At 40.2% G+C, this 17,932-nt stretch overlaps 1 protein-coding gene across 1 annotated transcript in view; it reads right to left on the minus strand.

Moving 5' to 3' along the window:
* Tmprss7 (transmembrane serine protease 7) overlaps nt 1-17,932 on the minus strand; it is a 46,064-nt gene that overhangs the window by 15,378 nt on the left and 12,754 nt on the right. Inside the window, exons 4-12 of the mRNA XM_004624880.1 lie at nt 17,107-17,174; nt 16,600-16,793; nt 15,355-15,393; nt 14,336-14,564; nt 12,662-12,792; nt 11,920-12,032; nt 5,831-5,937; nt 2,602-2,738; nt 960-1,067 (exon numbers count right to left, since the gene is read on the minus strand). Of these exons, the coding sequence (XP_004624937.1) occupies nt 960-1,067; nt 2,602-2,738; nt 5,831-5,937; nt 11,920-12,032; nt 12,662-12,792; nt 14,336-14,564; nt 15,355-15,393; nt 16,600-16,793; nt 17,107-17,174 (1,126 nt within the window). The remainder of the gene's footprint in view (nt 1-959; nt 1,068-2,601; nt 2,739-5,830; nt 5,938-11,919; nt 12,033-12,661; nt 12,793-14,335; nt 14,565-15,354; nt 15,394-16,599; nt 16,794-17,106; nt 17,175-17,932) is intronic.

The raw sequence follows: 17,932 nt of genomic DNA on the forward strand, positions 1-17,932 counted from the left end.
AGAGTATATTAATTGTAGTATTTCCTCAGAGATGTGAAAAATATTAAGCAGCAACACCATCACAACTGTTTAAAATACTCTGGACCATTAGCTAAAAACATTTACAATAATGTCACACTGTCCAGTGACTTACATTTCCTGTATTACTCCCATAACTGAAGAAAGACTAAATAAGGTACAAATAGGAAAAAAAGACAGATTATCTATCCAAAATGTAAATATCCAGTGCCCACCCCTTGGTCATTACCAGTATGGTGTCAATACAGACTCTGCAGCTTTAAAACAAAAACCAATACTTATTTACAACTGATACCTGTGCTCCATAAACAAGCATGCTGAATTCTTTGTAGATTCTCAGTTTCTTTCTAAATGAAGGACCCTTGTGTGCTTTTGAACAGGTTTGCTGTGCTTTAAGATCATGCTAGATTGGATATTAGACACAGATCTCTGTTCCCTGTGGTTGTTCCTCATCTTTGGCAGGACCCCAAAGTGGGCCTGGAGAGCTTCCCTGCTCCTTGACTTTGGTCTGAGCCGTGTGAGTTGCTTTATACAGTAATGTACAATACATTACTGTATAAAGCCATTACAAGTGATGGCTTACTTAGTTCCAAACCCAAGCTTTAGAGAACTCCATACACTTCTGTCCCTTCTCCTCTGCTCCTGTCACTGCCAAGTCCCCTAGGTCAGTATGGGAAAGAACCATAAAGAGTAGGCCAGATCCAAGCTCGGGAGAAACCAGTGCTTAAAGCAGAGCCACTCACCAAACTCAGCCCAACTCAGGCATCTCAGAGAGCATAGTCAAGGACAAAGGATTTTTTTAAACCACTCACTGTTAGGGCAGTTTTTAATGCAGCAATAGGAAATAGCTACAAAATATAAAGCTATAAACCACCAGCAGCAACAGCCCTGAGAAGTTACTTACTCATAAGAAGGTCAATAGTATAAGCTTCAATACCCACCACAGAAAAGCTCATCACTTTCATCAAAACAATCATTCACTCCATCACAGCGCTGAGTCTGAGGGATACACAAACCAGAGGAGCACCGAAAAGACCCGAGAGGACAAGCTACAGGTGATAAAACATAGAAAGTCTTGGGTCAGTCCCTGAAAATCACCAGTTCATATTAGCAACAAAATATAAAGTGTTCAGTGGTTAGGGATTTGGCAAAACAGCAGGAGTAATTAATTATACAATTTCTCCTTCCCATCAAGGCTGTGGGTAATTAAAAGAAAAGCCACCTTGAGTAAGCAAAGAAAAAACTGATTTTAACCCACAGAAGCTTTTTGTAAACACCAAATCTGGGTAACAGGCACAATCCCATTTCTACTGCCTCTATAACTCTGATTCAGGCCTATATCATTACTAGGACTTGAAAATATGAAAGCTGGAAGACAGCTCAAAGAGACCAGCATTCTTAATGTGCAGCTTCAGCCTTCGGGCCAATTGCAAATGGACATCTGATGCCTCTGGATTCTCTGTGCTCAGACACATTATTCCACAGCCCTTTAGTTACATTTTCAAGTAAACTGTGCTCCAAAAATATATTAGTAGCCATTAATCTTATAGAAAGCCCAGGACTCATGTTTCCTACCTCTCTGTCCCTCAACTTGTCTACTAGAATTGGGCTCCTCATCAAAAATCCATTTCCTGCCAGGATCTAAATCATTAACCCCAGACTTGCAGATGCATATTATAGAGATGCTGTCTCCCTCTGTACAAAATAATGGGAGTGGTCGGCTACTGCCTTAGTGACACACAATGGAGTTAATAAGTGATTTGCTGGAAAACAGCCACCGTTATGATTAGAAGTCTGGTAGCGCACTTCCCCTTGTCCTTGCTGGGAATTACCGGATTCTGGCACTCAGAATATAATGCTCTATATTATATTTTGGGGGCTGGCAGAGAAGGACATGCACAGCCCAACAGAGCTCTCACTCAAGTCATGTTCTCAAAGATTTCTCAGTGAGTAACCTTCACTTTTCCTCTTTGCAAACATGTCTAGAATTTCTTAAACCAGTCATTATCCACGCTCTTCCACTCTACTGGCTCCAGTGGAATATTCCTGCTCTGCTAACCACTTCCTGACCACTGTTCTGCAGTTTCAAAGTCAATTTCAAGCCCAACATTCTCAAGGCTGATCCTTGAGCTCAACCAACCAGCTCTCCCAGGTATCATAAGCCAAAGAGAAACAAAACTATTTGCCTCAGATTCACCAAATATTTGTGTAAAATCATATTTCCAAAGAATTATGGCTAGCAAGAAATACATTGAACCAAGAAATGGTCTAATTCTGTATTTTTGAAATGATATGAGAAATCACATTTCAACTAGAAATCAATATTATCCAAAAATCAAATTATTTTCTATTAATTTGTAATATAACAGCAACATATAATATATACCTATAATTATCTTTGTATTACATTTGTTAAAATTATATATAGATCTTGTTCTAAAAAATACTGAAAAAATTATATAACAAGAAGTAACAAAAATGAAGTTGTGCTCATTCCTTATATTTTTAAGATTGAGCACTACAATGTTGGCTTACATTTTACTACATATTAGGGACTTTTTAAGGCACATATCACAGGCTTACGTTGGCTGATGTTGTAGCTGCCATATTCCACCAGAAGTGGCTTGTCTGAAAGCTTTGAACTGCACTGGAGCTGAATGTGAGCCAGCGAGCTGGGCACACGGAAAATCGTCTGGTGATCCATGTAAGAGCCACAGTACCTGAGAACACAATCAAGACGACATGCAACTTGAGGGTGTCAGCTGCATTCCTATAACAATGAACTCACCAAAACTTTGGTTAGTCAGATTTCACAGGCAGGGATGCTTACGATAGAGCTAATGGTCGCTGACCATCCTATGCTAGGAAACTATGAACCAATAACTTCTGCCCCCCCAACTTTCTTCTCTGCTGACAGAGCAGTCATAGTACCATGGGTTTCCTCACCAACAACTGTAAGTAGAACAACTAATTGTATTCTTCCAGCCCTGTCTCTTCTTTCAATATAGAAGTTCCAATAATAAGAATTGCCCCATTTTGCCCACAAATCTCTTTGCACAGCAGAATGAAATTCTTGAGCTGAGGTTGAAGATATGCTAAGAATTTCATCAACACTTGAAGTGAAAGACAGCGATATTATTTTAATCTAAATTGAAATTTAATGTGCATTTCAGGGCTTGTCCTTGGCAAAGTTTTAAAGAAGTATTGACTTCCTGTAATATTTTCCTACCTTGATTTTTTCCCCCTTACATTGCATCATCTGATGCCACCAGGGTTTCCATTTATCCTTTTTAGAAAATGTCCCTCTGGTGAATAATTCTTACTATATGATCCCTGTGGTTAAATGGAGTACCAATTATATTATGTCACAGGCTTGTAAAATAGTATATCCACCACCCCAAGGAGGCAGGCTTTTCCAGGGTGAAACATGCAATGTCTGCATGGGAACAGAGAACAAACTCCAGGCTTGGGGGTGACATCCTACTTAGAACTTATAAATACCAATCACTCAAGATTCCCAGGGTACATGCAGACCATATGTGCCCCATAGATCAAATACTGGCATTTAAGAATGCAGATAATCTATGATTGCAAGTCTAGAGAGAGGGAAGTGTTCACACAAAATTTAGGAAGCATTGCAATTGGCTGAAATTCAGAGTGATGGGCTGGTAGGACAGATCCTGGGGTAAGAGAATACAACAGCTGCAGATGGCCTCTTGGTCAAGTGGGAAGCCAAGGCTAAGAGGCAAAGCAAGCTTTTGAGGCCAGTCTACTCTAGCAGTCATCTGACTACATCTAGCCAGTGTCAGAATCCTATGCTCTGAAGCCGTGATGATCATGCCATCTGTATCTCACACTGATTTCTCTCCTCTCCATTAGCATTTTGTATTTTCTTGCAAAGATGAGCCCCATTGGGATGTGTTAAGGAGGAATCGAGAAAGCAATCTTTTCATCCATGCTTGGGTTAGATCATAAAGGGGACATTACACAACAGAGTGTAATGATGGCCTATAGAAAGAATGTGTAAAAAAATGAGAGATAGCAAAACCCAGTCAGCGGCAGCTTACGTACATAGATGCATAGCAAGTAAGGACAGTGAGATGTAAAGAAGGGAAGCAACTTTTTTAAAGTTCAAATGTAAGCAGGAGCCAGGATTTGGACACAGGTTGGCCTGATTCTGTACTCTGCCATTTTAGGGGAAGCATACCAAGAGATAGAGGGAGGGGGGAAGTGGGAGAGAGGAAGGGAGTGTAAAAGAATTAAAATGTGCCATGCACACATCTCACCTCCCCAGGATGAATGTAATCATCAGGTACTGCAAACACATGCTAATAATAATTAAAATTAAAAACAAAACTCTGGCACTTTCTAATATGCCAAAAGGCCTTCTTTTCAGGTTTTGCTCTACTGAAGTCATAAAAAGGCTGTTATTTCTTTAGGATCCAAATACTGTCAGCCAGCTGGCCTGAGCACCCACACCTTGCTCCTCTGTTCTGCCACAGTGCTCTAGGCTTACTCCCACCTGAAAGCATTATGTTTTTCCTCCTTCCCTATTAGGGCCCCAGTTCCCTCAGGCCAACTTCTTAACAAGGTGATCAGTTGCGTCTCAGCTTTTCCTTTCCAGACAGAAAGAAGTGATAAGGGAAGGACTAGGCATTTTAAATCCTGAGGGAACAATCAGCAGGAAATGAACCTAATGAGACTTCACACACCCTAAAAAATTGGCCCTTCAGGGAAAGTGTGGGGCAGAGAAAGCTTTCTTTCCTGGAATTTCTCGGGAGGAAACCCTGTTTCTACTTGTGGCAACAGAATCCTGGTGGTGGTGGCTGTTATGCAGGGAAAAAAAAAAAAAAAAAAAAAAATCTCTTCTTGTCAAAGCAAAGTTTTGTCATTGGCTTGCCCCCTCACAGAAGACTTGTGTCCTGTGGATTTCCAATACAATAGCCACTAATGTGACAAGACTGCTTTGTAAATGGCATTGGTAGATAGATGTACCAATTTTGCTCCCCCCAAAGAGTACAGACTACATTTTAATAATGGATCCAAGAATGCTTTAAAATATGACATGACCTATTCCATGAATACGAGCCCAGTGACTTTTGTGCAGATTGTCTAAAGGAAATAAAGGGGCCTGTTCAGGAAAAGCATTTCTAAAGGGAAGATTTTGTTCACGTGCAATAACACTGAGCAACAATGTAGCAGGCAAATCCTTTAATATCACAGGATTCTTTGCAGAAAAGGAACTGAGAAACTACTTTGCTATTAAGACAAGGCATCTAACTGAATGCCTACTGAATATATATTAAAGTTTTAGAAACAAACAAAAGTTAAGAGATATAATGTGTCACTTAAATTTTAAGAGTTGAAGAACAAAGACTTATTAGATTGATTCATGAAGCCCAAAAACACATATCTTCCATCTTTCTGAGCAGCTGCAACTCATTTCCCAACATCAGAATCCAGCCAGGCCACTCAGGCCTCTTCAGCCCCACAGGGTTGTCTAATGACCTCGAACCCTTTTACCATACTTCCTGTGCTTTATTTTCCCTGTGGCTCCAGGACATTACAGTTTTTATCTACCAAATGCTTTTGTGAAGGGTAGAAAATACACATTGATTATCTCTGCTTCATCAAGCAGAGTGAGGCAGAAACCTAAAGACTTGGATTGGAATCCTGCCTTAGTCACGTGCCAGGGGACACGTGGCTTTCTGTAGGTTCTCTATTCTACCCCTCAGTTTCCCTCTGGATAAATAGCAACATGCAAATTGGGCCAGAAGCTCCAGGGAGTCCTCACAGAAGGAAAACCAGTTACATGTGCTCGTTGATTTCCCACCATCCATGCTCGCAGCCTTTCGCATTCTTCTTGGTTATTGAATAGTTATGGAATTTCAGTGCTACTCCAAGGCTTGACAGGGGAGTCTGTGAAAAACAAACATCAAGTCAAAACAGTGCTTTATTGAAGCCTGTTTCAGCCTAGGATCTTCTTGCTCACCCAATACTCCTCCTTCAATTTGCTGTTCTAAAGGTATTTTACTCTTTGTAACCTGAGCAGTGGTGTACACCAGCTCTCCCCAAACAAACCAGGGTGACGAGATTAGGAAGGAGAACACAGTGGACAGGCAGGTATTCAGGGAGGGGCTACTGGGCCAAGTTATAGCTGCGGGGCTGGGGGTGGCGACCACATTAACATCCCTGGGTGTTATTTCCTTCTGTTAGATGAGCTTGACTTGAAAACACTCATTAATAAGTATAAGAAATTCCCTGTTAATAGAAATAATGACTTGACTTGATTAAAACATTATTTAGCTTCTTAAGATAAAGGAGACATGAATTATCCTTCTCTTCATGCTAAACCTAGATGTTCCTGTAAGCTATTACTGAATCACCACTGGTTTTCTCAGAAGAGATCACAGGCACCATTGCTGCCTAAGTGTATAGCTAACACACACATACTGTGCCACTGATCTTTTTATTGAACTATGGGATATACACACACATTATAGCTGATAACACAAACGCTTCAGTTTTTATTTTTACTTTCACCCAAGAGAGATTTTACATTTCCAAAGAGTTGAATTTGGGCAAATAGATTTTCAAGTTTTCTAGTTTCATATTAACTATATAAAAGATTATGGTTTATATTGCTTTTGGTTGTTAAATTCATTAATGATTTTTTTTTTTTTTTGTATTTTTAGGGAAGGATCTACAGGGTGCTCAGGGTCTCACTACTAGATTGGACTCACAGTGATCCACCTGTTTACAGCCTCCCAAGAGTTGGGATTACAGGTGCATGCCACCATGCCCAATCTCAATCACCATCTCAGCGAGCCCCTGGGGCAGGGCCAGCAAGACAGCCCAGGGGATCAAACACCTGCTTGCAGGTGCTTTAATCCGTTGAGCTATTTGGTCAGCCCTATTTATTTATTTTCTTAGAAACTCATTAATGAATTAAATAAATACAGGATAATTATAGTACTATTTTTTTCTTGGTTTATTGAAAAGTATGTGCCATTGAAAAGTTTGGTCAACTTTTCATATCTATATATTGTACTCTGTGTAACAACTTTGAAGATAACAATACATGATGTATTAACTACTGCTACTATCTTATTAGGTTTTGGAATTTCTTTTCTTCACAATAAAATAAAGTAATACAAATAAAAATATTTTACAGTTTTTTGGGGGGTTTTTTGTTTGTTTGCTTTTTCTTTTTGAGACAAGGTGTTGCTATGCAATTCAGGCTGATCTTGAATTCACTTTGTAGCCCAGGCTGGTCTCAAAACTCACAGCAATCCTCCTGCCTCAGCCTCCGGAATGCTGGGATTCCAAGCATGCCCCACCATGCCCAGCTTCATTTTGAAACAGGGTCTTGTTATGTAGCACATGCTGTCTCTGCACTCACTGTGTAGTCCAGACTAACCTCAAGCTCACAGTGCTCCCCCCGCCTCAGCCTCCTGAATGCTGAGATTACAGGAATGTTGTGATCAAGTTTATGAATGTTTCAAGGTCACATGAACACAGGTGTATCCTCTGCTTCTATTAAAGTCATCAGCACAGTCAGTGTCCTCCTCAGACTCATTTCCTGTCCCTCACTACCTCTAGCATGAACCAAGTAAAGTCAAGAGAAGGGAATTAAAATCTATTTAGCCACTACTCACTTCCCTTTGTACATCTTACAGTTTTTGCTTCATAAGTATGAATGCCCTGCCCCTTGCTGCATAGAGAGTTGTCACAATTAGATCAAGTAGTCCACCCTTTCCAGCATCACAGGTCACTGTCTTCTGATACTCTCAAGTCAGGAATGTTGCTTTCCTGGCGTGTGTGTTGCCTGGCACTAAGGCCATGTCCATTGCTTTTATTTCATTCACGCTTGCCTGGAAGATCACGCCTATCCTTGTTGTTCAGCTTCACTGAGTCACTTTTTTAGTTTATCTTGTCTTTTGAAAATAATCTAAAGTTAAGTTTTAGTCAGTGCTCTGTAATTCGATCCTACTGTCATTTAACTTAGAAAAATTTTACCCCTTGGCTTTTATCACGCTGACAAACGTTTGAGTTATGGAACCATTTTATGTGTTATGCTTTCCTGTGGTGTGTGTGTGTACACTTAAAAATAGATACCCACCAAATATGTTGCATTTCTCATTTAAACATCACGACAAACCTGTTAGACCAGTAGCCTGAATCTCATTTTATAAAGGAAATGCCATAACTAGTCGAAATGAACAACTTTCTCGAGGTTCAGAACTACAGATTAGAAACGCAGACCAGCCCTGTCTTTCTCTGCAGGCCACTTTCCTCTCAGTCATCAGGCTGCTTGAAAACAGATGTGCAACACTCCCGTGAAGGGGACCGGTAAGATCTTGTATTGAGAAAGCCCAGAGCTCATGAGAACACATATCAATCTCTTTCAAGGCTTGTCAGAGGGACTTTCCTTCACATAAAAAGGTACAAACTGAGAGTCAGAACCTTAAGTAACAATGTACACTCTGTAGCCTGAAGATGGGTGCACTACGTCTGTACTGCCAGCACTCCAGAGGCCGAGCCAGGAGGATCAGGAGTTCCAGGCCAGCTTGGACTATATAGTAAAAACTTGTCTCAAGAAGCCCAAAACTTTTAGTGTCAAAGCATCTTTCACTGAAATTCTCTATAAAGAAGCTTGCTTCGGTGTTCATGCTAGGTCCCATTGTTCCAAAATAAAATGGACTTTTATGCATGACCATTTCTCCATCCTGAATTTGTGTACAGCGAGAAGAAATACCACTCATCACAGAGCTGCACACATTTCTACATGTGCACAGATTCTCTGAAAGGCACTATAAACACAAGCCTGCTTGACAGGTGGAATGAAAGGCTACAGCTCCACAGGGCATTACAAGCTGTTTTGACAAATGAACAAAAACAAGTATGCTATTTCCTCATATGTCCTGCATCCTTGGTTTCTGCTCTCCACCTTCTGCCTCTGCGTTGGTAACTTTAAACAAGCAAAGAAAGGAATTCTAACCCAGACCTGTGCAATTTAATAATTTCTCTAGTCAGTGAAGGCAACATTTGATTCTTCAGGTACCCCTAACTTGCCAGTTATGGGGTATCCCAACCCCAAAGCCCTCCTCAGATGAGCGCCAAAGTTTCCGTGGCACAGATGCCTGCATATTTCCTTTACAGAAGCAGAGAAGGGGCTCCCTCCTGTGTGCCCCCACTGCTTCCCTAAGCGATAGGAGGAAGCGACAGGGCCCCAGCTTATGTCAGGCAGAGCTAAAGTGAACGGTTGAGGACTACGATATCCGTGACAAAGTGAATCAATGCACTGCTCTATCTGTTCTTCCAGGATTCTGTGACAAAATGTACTGGAAAACAAAGGCAGCAAGGGAAAGGGTGGTGAGTGTTCAGCTAAGTGATTGTTAGGAAGATGAACATCTTCAGAAACCCAGAAAAAGGGTGGAGGCCGAATTTATTCATGAAGCCGTGTGATGTTATTTACCTCACCGCCAGATGAGGCGGGCACGCCTTGCTCTCTGTGAAGCGGTGTCCTAGCCATTTCCAGCCCTTGACCCCTGGCAACCCAGGAAGTGACTTGATATTCATGCTTACTCTCTGGCTAAAAATCCCAGCTATGCGGTCTGGGATTTAAATTTTAGGTAAGTGGGTTATCATGGATTCAATATCTCTTTTACATAAAAGAATTTCAGATGTTTGAAAGAGCTTTTGCGAATGGCACCTCTCTTGTTCTGGCTATTGTACGAACCCATGGAGACAAGCCTGCTACCTGGAGATATTGAAGAGACAGAGATTTTATTGTGTGAAATAGGATGGCCAAAGGAAGCATCGTTGACAAGAGAACCTTACAGAGATACCTTTTCCAACTGTTCATTTCATCTCTTCATTCTTCAAATCTGCCCCTACCCTCAGACTCACTGATCATCAGAAACCTTAACACCTTGAAAGTCTTGCAGTGAAAAAGGTCCCAACATCTTAATCTTCTAAGTATTTTGGAGACATTTGTGAGAACAAGTAAAATTAAGTGTCATCAGGATAGCAGCACCAGGTGTAGATTTGGGGAAAGCAATGAAATTACTACTTAAATGGCTTGGCTGCACCCAAATAATCCTATGTGTGTTAGGCACTTCCTGCCTGAGAATCCTTCCCCTACCTGTTCCCTTTGCTGCACCATTGTTAGCCTACAGATTGTTATGGTTTGTGTCCAGTTGTCCCCCAAAGCCTCATGCAGTCATAGGGTGGGGACTTCTAGAGTTTGTGATTAATTCCTGATCCACTGGGATTATGGGTGTGAGTGCTGCTGGGATTATGGGTATGAGTGCTACACCCAGCCTGGGGCAGGTAGCCTGAATGCAACGTAAGGGAGACAGACTTGCTCTCTGTCACCATTGCTGCTGTTACTCCTCCCTTTCGCTCTTGCTGCTTTGCTGCTTTCCACTGCAATGAACTGCGGCCCTCTGCCCTGTACCAGTCTGCCTTGGAGCCAGCTAAGTATGGACTGAAACCTCCAGCAACTGTGAGCTAAATAAACCTTTCTTTCCCTTATTTTGAGTGTCGGGTATTTGTCCCAGTAATGAGAGAAGAGCAACTGAGACAAAAGTCTACAAATCTAGTTCCTTCATCTTTCTCAGGTATCTCTGTAAGGTTCTCTTGTCAATGAGGCTTTCTTTGGCCACCCTACTTTAGTTAATAAAGCCCTAACTTGTTCCTTTCCAACTTTCTACTGAAGCTATAAAGCCCTCTTTCCTCTTTTTTTTTTTTCCACAGTACTATGTCACCATATCACGTACTACACAAAATCGTCATGACTCTGTGAAAAGAACTAGTTTCAGGACCCCACAAATATCCAAATCTGTGGGTGCTCAGTTCACTTGTTTAAAATGTAGCATTTGCAACATACATAGTATTTGTATATACACATCATCACACAGACTTTTAAATCATCTCTACATTACTTAATATTTAATGCCATGGAAATGCTGCAGCAACAGCAATACATGTCATAATCACATATGACCAGAAAGCGCAGGTATGTGGGCTCACTGGATATGCATGTTATTTGTTTGTGACCTGTCTCCTTCTACTGGAAGGTAAGCTCCGTGAGAGATTTTTGCTTGCATGTCTAATTTCATAGATCCTCTGAGTCCAGAGTAGTGTCTGAGAATCTAGCCCAACTAGTTCATTCAAAACCACATTGGTGGCCCAAATCACATAATTTGCCCTTACATCTAACTGCTGTGCATACAGTATATGTACAAAATAGTGATTTTTGCACATATACTGAAGGAACAAAGGTGATATAGTTGAATAAAGCAAACGGTTTAGCCTAAGATTGAACAAGTCATGTCCTATCTAACACCACAGTGGTATGTGTTTTTTATAAAGTTATACTTTTTTTGTTTATGAAAAATATATATTGCATAATCCAATTTATTATTTTCATTATTTCTATGATAAAATAATTAACTTTTGATAAATGAACTCTATCATAATAAATATTTGCTTCTACAGTAACACCTTTGCATTTTTATAAAATAAAAATATACAAAATAAGTGAGAGAAATAGGCCCACTGCTAAGAACAGTTAATTTGTTGTAGAAGTTTGAAATTACATGAAAATTTCACTTCTTTGTTAATATATCTTTTTTTTTTTTTTTTTTTTTTTTTTTTTTTTTTTTTTTTGATGGAACTGGGGATCAAACTCAGGTCCTTGCGCTTGCCAGGGAAGCGCTTATTCCACTGAGCCATCTCCCCGGCCCCTGTTAATATATCTTATAAGGTTCAAACTTTATAAAATTAAGTAATGTTATTGTAGTAACTTACAAAATAAGGGTAATGAAAATTAATAACAAAATTGTGCCAAGTCTAGGATAATATTTTCCCAACGTTCTGATAAAACTCGGCTACCTGAAATTTCCAGGTACACTTGCATTTTGGAGGATAGTAGCTTGGGTAATACGGACTTGAGATTTTCCCCTCAAAGCCAGGAATTTCTCTGACCAACACTGTGCTTTCACATTCTGAAAAAGATATCAAGTAAGACACAAGAACTTGCAATTACAGAATTATACAGAAACCCATGCCATCCATTTCTGTAATCACAAATGCAGTCTTCCTTGGTGGACAGGCTAGTATATTTTTGAACTTTTGTTTCTTAAAGAAACAGCACTGTACGGATGCATACTTGCCCTCAAATTCCATGCTTGGTTTTAAATCCTGTATTTGGCTACAGGTCTGTAGGATGCTATGGATCTCATTTAAAACATTGTTCTGGACTCAGCGGCACCAGCACAGCTAAGCCACTTCTTCTCCAAAGACACTGGACATTCAGCTTCTCCAAAGAGACGTCCTCCGCCAAGCTCTCGCCCTGTGACAATTTCAACTCTTTCCTTCATTCCTTCAACCTGAGAGCGTTTTATATCTCTTAAATTATTTCAGTTCTCTTTTGTTTTGAGTTATCTTTATGCCAATTTGCCAGGACTTTACTACATTCACTGTGTTCTTTCTCTTTTGATTGGGTTCAGATTCAGTCAGAATAATGACTAATACAACTAATTTCACAACACAGCAAAGATAAGCCTAAAGCATCATAACTAGTATTTCCAAAGGTTAGTTCTTTTTTTTTTTTTTTGAATTGGAGAAGACTTACTTTGTTCTGGAATGACTTCAAAATAAGCCCGGATTCCTGACAGCCTCCGTATGTAAGGAGACTTAAGTGCCACTAACATGAGATTATTTGTAGAAACAAAGGACATTAGTGTTCTTGTGGGTTCACAAAGTCTGAAATCAGATAACAAAGCAAAGTACATGAATAGCAAGCTATTTGAGGAATTAATTCTGCACATTTCCAGAGCCATCTACCCAATTCTCATGAATCAGCCTATGCAGCCAGGTCTTTACCTGTTACTGGCCACAGGGTACCACAAATGAAATGGAGCTAAGAAAGGTACTGAAATGTTTGCCCCCAAATCTTGGATTCCTAGGACCTCCTTGAGTACAAATAAAGTAAAAAGGCAGGATGTGTGCTAGCTAAGGTCATAGGTACTGCCGCAAGAACACTGGACTCGGAAATCAGCTCCCCCAGTGAACAGATGGCAGGCAATCAAGCAACTGCATAAATGGGAGAGCTAGTTTCTAGTCATGAAATAGCAGTAATAATAGTAGGCTTCACACAGGATGGTGGTAAGGATTAAATGAAATAATGCTTAAGAATATCTGAAAGGATGGAAAGAAACTAGCAGTCATAGAGGAATGAGAGTCAATTTAAAACTTACTTTTTACTACATATCCTTCTATAGTGTTGAATCTATAACATGCATATTCATCACCAAAATATGCTTGCACATGCCCAAGTAATATAATGACATACATTAAAAACTGTTAAAATAGTAATGTAGGGCCAGGGAGATAGCTCAGCAGTCTAAGCTCCTGCTTGGCAAGCACAGGGACCTGGGTTTGACCCCTGGTACCACATGCCACGCAGGCTCAGCCCCAGGAACACCAAGCCAGCCACTGAAACCAGATGTGGTGGTGCATGCCTATAATCCCAGCTCTGGGAAGGCTGAAACAGGAGCATCACTACCAGTCTGAACTGAGTAGTGAGACCCTGTACCAAACACATAAAATTAAAAAAATAAAAATAAAATAGTAATAGCATTTGCATATTTTTAATAGTAAATAAGTCAATTTCTTAATAAAGTCTATTATTTTTAGCACTATAAAGTTATTGAATATTAAGTACCCTTCAATAGATTTCTACTGTTAAGTAAAAATTACTATGGTATGGATAAGTACATGTATGTATGTTTGTATGAAAAAAATTATGCTAAAATATAACAAAATTTCTTCTGGATAATAAAACTATAAAGTGATAGGTGTGATTTTCTCCAACATACTTCATCTTCTACAATGAACAACTGTTCTCCTTGAAGTAAGAAAGAAATATTTTACTAATGCTACCTAATCACCATAGAATATTTACTCACACTTTATTGGAAGAGCAGACTTCAATGTCACTGTAATAAAAGTAAAATTAACCAAAATATCTGTTATTTTTAGACAGGTTGGCTGAAGCTCCTGCTTTCCTCACTTTGAGAGACTGTGTGTTACAAATGTAAAACAAACATTAAAACCAATGAGCTCTGGCGAAGGTACAAATATCTGAGGGTGCAAAATAGACAGAGGTCAGTCTTTGACCCCATAAGTGTACACCAAAATGTTTTCTTAAAACCCAAGGTAAAACTAAATACTGCAAAATAAAGATTGAAAATTTTTTTTAAAAAAAATTGCTTTCATCCATGCACAAGAGTGCTGGGCTACATACCTGTACAGAACAGTGCTCCGGATTGGCAAAAGGGCATCATAAATGGTGAGAGAGTCGGTGACGCAGTTGTCAGCTTCCAGTTGGATGGACTCGATTGAGAGACGAATCAGATAGCCCACTATGGCCACCAGCTTGAAGTGACACATCAGGTGCCCCGAGGTTGCTGAAATCTCCAGAGGGTAGCGGAGGGACAGATGGTCTGCGTAGAAGTACTGAGAGCAGCCCTTGTCTGTAGAGACAGAACTTGCCTTTTGTCTTTCTTTCTTTCTTCCTTCCTTCCTTTCTTTCTTTCTTCCTTCCTTTCCTTACTCTTATTCTTTTTTTTTAGGAATGACTTTTCTAGAAAACTTTATAGAAGAGTAAACAGCAAAAGAGATCCTGCAGAGGACATGTGCTGTGTACTATCCCTTCTCCTTTCTGGGACAACAGAACCTCAACTTTGCTTAGGGAACTGTACTACTCTGCCTAGAGAGCCCACTTGGGGTTAAACTCATGCCTAGTTCCAGAGGCGGACAAGTGATTCAGATTGGCCAATCAGACCCAAAGAAATTAGCCCAAGGATAGGCATGCCAGCCAAACTGGGCAATGACAGTCAGCCCCAAGGCTTCTTCAACAACTGTCAGAAATACATGTGGGGAATTTTTCTACCATGATTGGGAAAAGTATAAGCTATAAGTTTTGTCTGCATGGAGGTGACTATTTTTACTATTACAGTGAAAGAACAGACTTGCTTTCGAAGCTTTAGCAAAGGAAGGTGAAGATGCAGACTCCCGCTGATACACTGTTTTAGAACCTGGGCTGTATCACGTCTCAAGTCAGCACACTACACATTTGTCTCAGTTACACACGTCTGTCAAGTTTCCATTGTGCTTAGCCTAACTCTGTCATTTGCAACCAGAAAGGTGCTAGCAAATATCATCATTAGAAGGGGGAATCACAGGGGGAAAAAGGAGGGAAATTAGGGCAGAAACAATACCAATGGAGAGAAGAGTAAAGGGGAAACGCATGAGAGGATTTACCAGATCCTATGGTGGAAGAGTAATCTGAGCGAAGCCCAGCTGCATTGAAAAAGCACATAGAAATAGACTGTTAGTCCTGACATTTCATTGTTAGAATTTTGCTTAATAAAAATTGACTTTCAATCCTTCTTTAAAACAAACACATATGAGATTATGTTTTAAGATAATCCAGTAACTGTGGGGAGGTTTTTGATATGTAGAGATTTATGGTTCTAAATTGATAGTTTTTGAAGCTAAGCATACAGTATCTGGGAAATTTTTTTAATTTTTTTTTTCAGAACTGGGGATTGAACTCAGACTCTTGCACTTCTCAGGCAAGTGCTTACTCTACTGAGCTATCTCCCCAGTCCCAAATTATTATATGATTATTTACTTCTGTATCCTTCTAATCATGCAGTTATAAGTTCTAAGCATCTCTTTTGGTTATTTACTCTCCCAAGTGAACTTGGTTTTCTTTTCTTTTCCTTTTCCAGAACTGGGGATTGAACTCAAGACCTCACACTTGCCAGGCAGGCACTTAGGTCGCTAAGCCATCTCTCTGGCACTAAACATCTCTGAAAGGTAAGAAAGCAACCAAGCAAATAAAAATGACTGAAATAGTAAGTATAGTGCATAATTTCCTATTAGAGATTTTTTCACTCATTCAACAAATATTTATCACTAATTTATCAGTAAAGCCACTACTGCACTTACCATATGCCTAGCAATATATATATATATATATAATCTTAAACCAAAAGAGAAATATGCAGAAAATGCAGAAATGTTGGGTTATACAATGATTAAACCATTTGTATCATTGTCCAAAAAAGTAATCCAATATGAAGTTTGCTGAGGATGTGGGCCAGCTATTTCGGAGCAATGGGAAACACTACATATTATAGATATTATAGATACAATTTTGTCTACACAAGGATAGAGAAGAAGTAAACCTCAGCAAAATTCATTTTCCAAGGCTTTGTTCTTTGTGGATTTAGCTGAAGCATAAGCAGAACAAATGTAAGGATGACTACATTTTTTTCAAAATTCTACTTTGTCTAAATTGCATCTTGAATTCTATTCTTCGGTCATTGCTACATGTGACATTTAGCAATTTCCTTAAGCAGCATAGCTCCAGTGCCTTCAGCTAATCCTGTGCCCCTGGGATTGAGGAAGGGAACACCTTACTGCATACTGGCTCTCCTAATGGCGAGTATCAGAAGGCCTGCAGGAAGGAATGCTTGAGGGAGAATGACCCACAATCACCATTTAGTACCACTGAGTCCATGTCCACAGCCAGGCCCTGCAAGCTCCCCGCAGAGGTCCGGTTTATAATGCTCGTCTGGATGGAGTCCTTCAAGATGGCAGCCACACAGTCCTCACAGAAAATGTGGCCCTTGGCATGTGGCATGACAAACACAATCCAAAAGTGGACAAGGAGGCCACCTTTGTTGTTGCTGCTACAGTGAAAAGACAGAGATGTTCAGGGTTTGCCTCTCAGGAAATAGATTTTCTCAGGAAGGCAGAGACCCAATTAACACATTCAAAGCTAACGAGCACAACTTTAACTGAACCCAAATCCCCTTTTCAGGTAGTTATTGGCTCTCATTATTGGGGATTGGAAAGGAAGAGCACCATGTGAGGTGCATTCGTCTAATTTGGAGCCCTTACCATACCATTCATTCACTAGTACATTCTCCATAGAGAATGTATTAGTCCTGTGGATATCAATCACCATTCACTGTTAAGCCCAAAGCAAGGGACATACATTACCTGACATCTGCAACCACAGACTGCTTATAAAATTTGGAGAAGGCAGATGTTGTATAAACAAGGTTTACCTGGGAAAAAATAAATTGGCTTAATTCTTTCAAACTTGATTTCTATATTACCCAGTGTACTGACTAGGCAGCCTAGCTGAATTTTTACTTTGTATTTTTCTGTTTATTTGTTTGTTTGTGGCACCAGGCACTGAACCCAAAGCTGTCACACTGAGCTACATCATTAGCTCACTTTTCAGCTTCTTATTTCAACCCAGGGTCTTGCTAAGTCACTAAGTTCTCCAGTGTTGGCCTGAATTTATGATCCTCCTGACTCAGCCTCCCATTTTGTTTGTCTTTGAGGGAAGGGTCTCCGAAGTGCGGAACGTACTTTCCATGTGGCCTTACCAGAACTAGTTGGATGTGACATAACTGCCAGAGTGACCACCAGACACTCTCAGCTTCTTACCTTCTTTATAATCCCATTTCCAACACACTCTCCACCATGACTGTTGACCTTTGGTGATGACAAGTGGAAAACCATACAAGGATCAAGGAGAGGTTATATGTTAGGTGGGAATTATAGGCAGAGAGGCATCAGGCCCTTGAGGAGTCACATGCCAGCCTCCCTAGAGATAAACAGCAACTTGAGACTATACTGCAGTCAGCACCACCTGATCAGCTGAGCCTGAACAGGCCCCAGGCCCATGGATGGGTGACAGAGCATCTGGACCCGTACTCCCCTCTCCTCCCCAAATGTCTTCATGCATTCTATGATTAGAAGTTACAGGTAAGTGTATTCAAAGTGGTTAGGAAAGATATATAGTTACATTCTCTTA

This window comes from Octodon degus, unplaced genomic scaffold, assembly GCF_000260255.1.
Source record: "Octodon degus isolate 3935 unplaced genomic scaffold, OctDeg1.0 scaffold00007, whole genome shotgun sequence".
Classification (NCBI taxonomy): Eukaryota; Metazoa; Chordata; class Mammalia; order Rodentia; family Octodontidae; genus Octodon; species Octodon degus.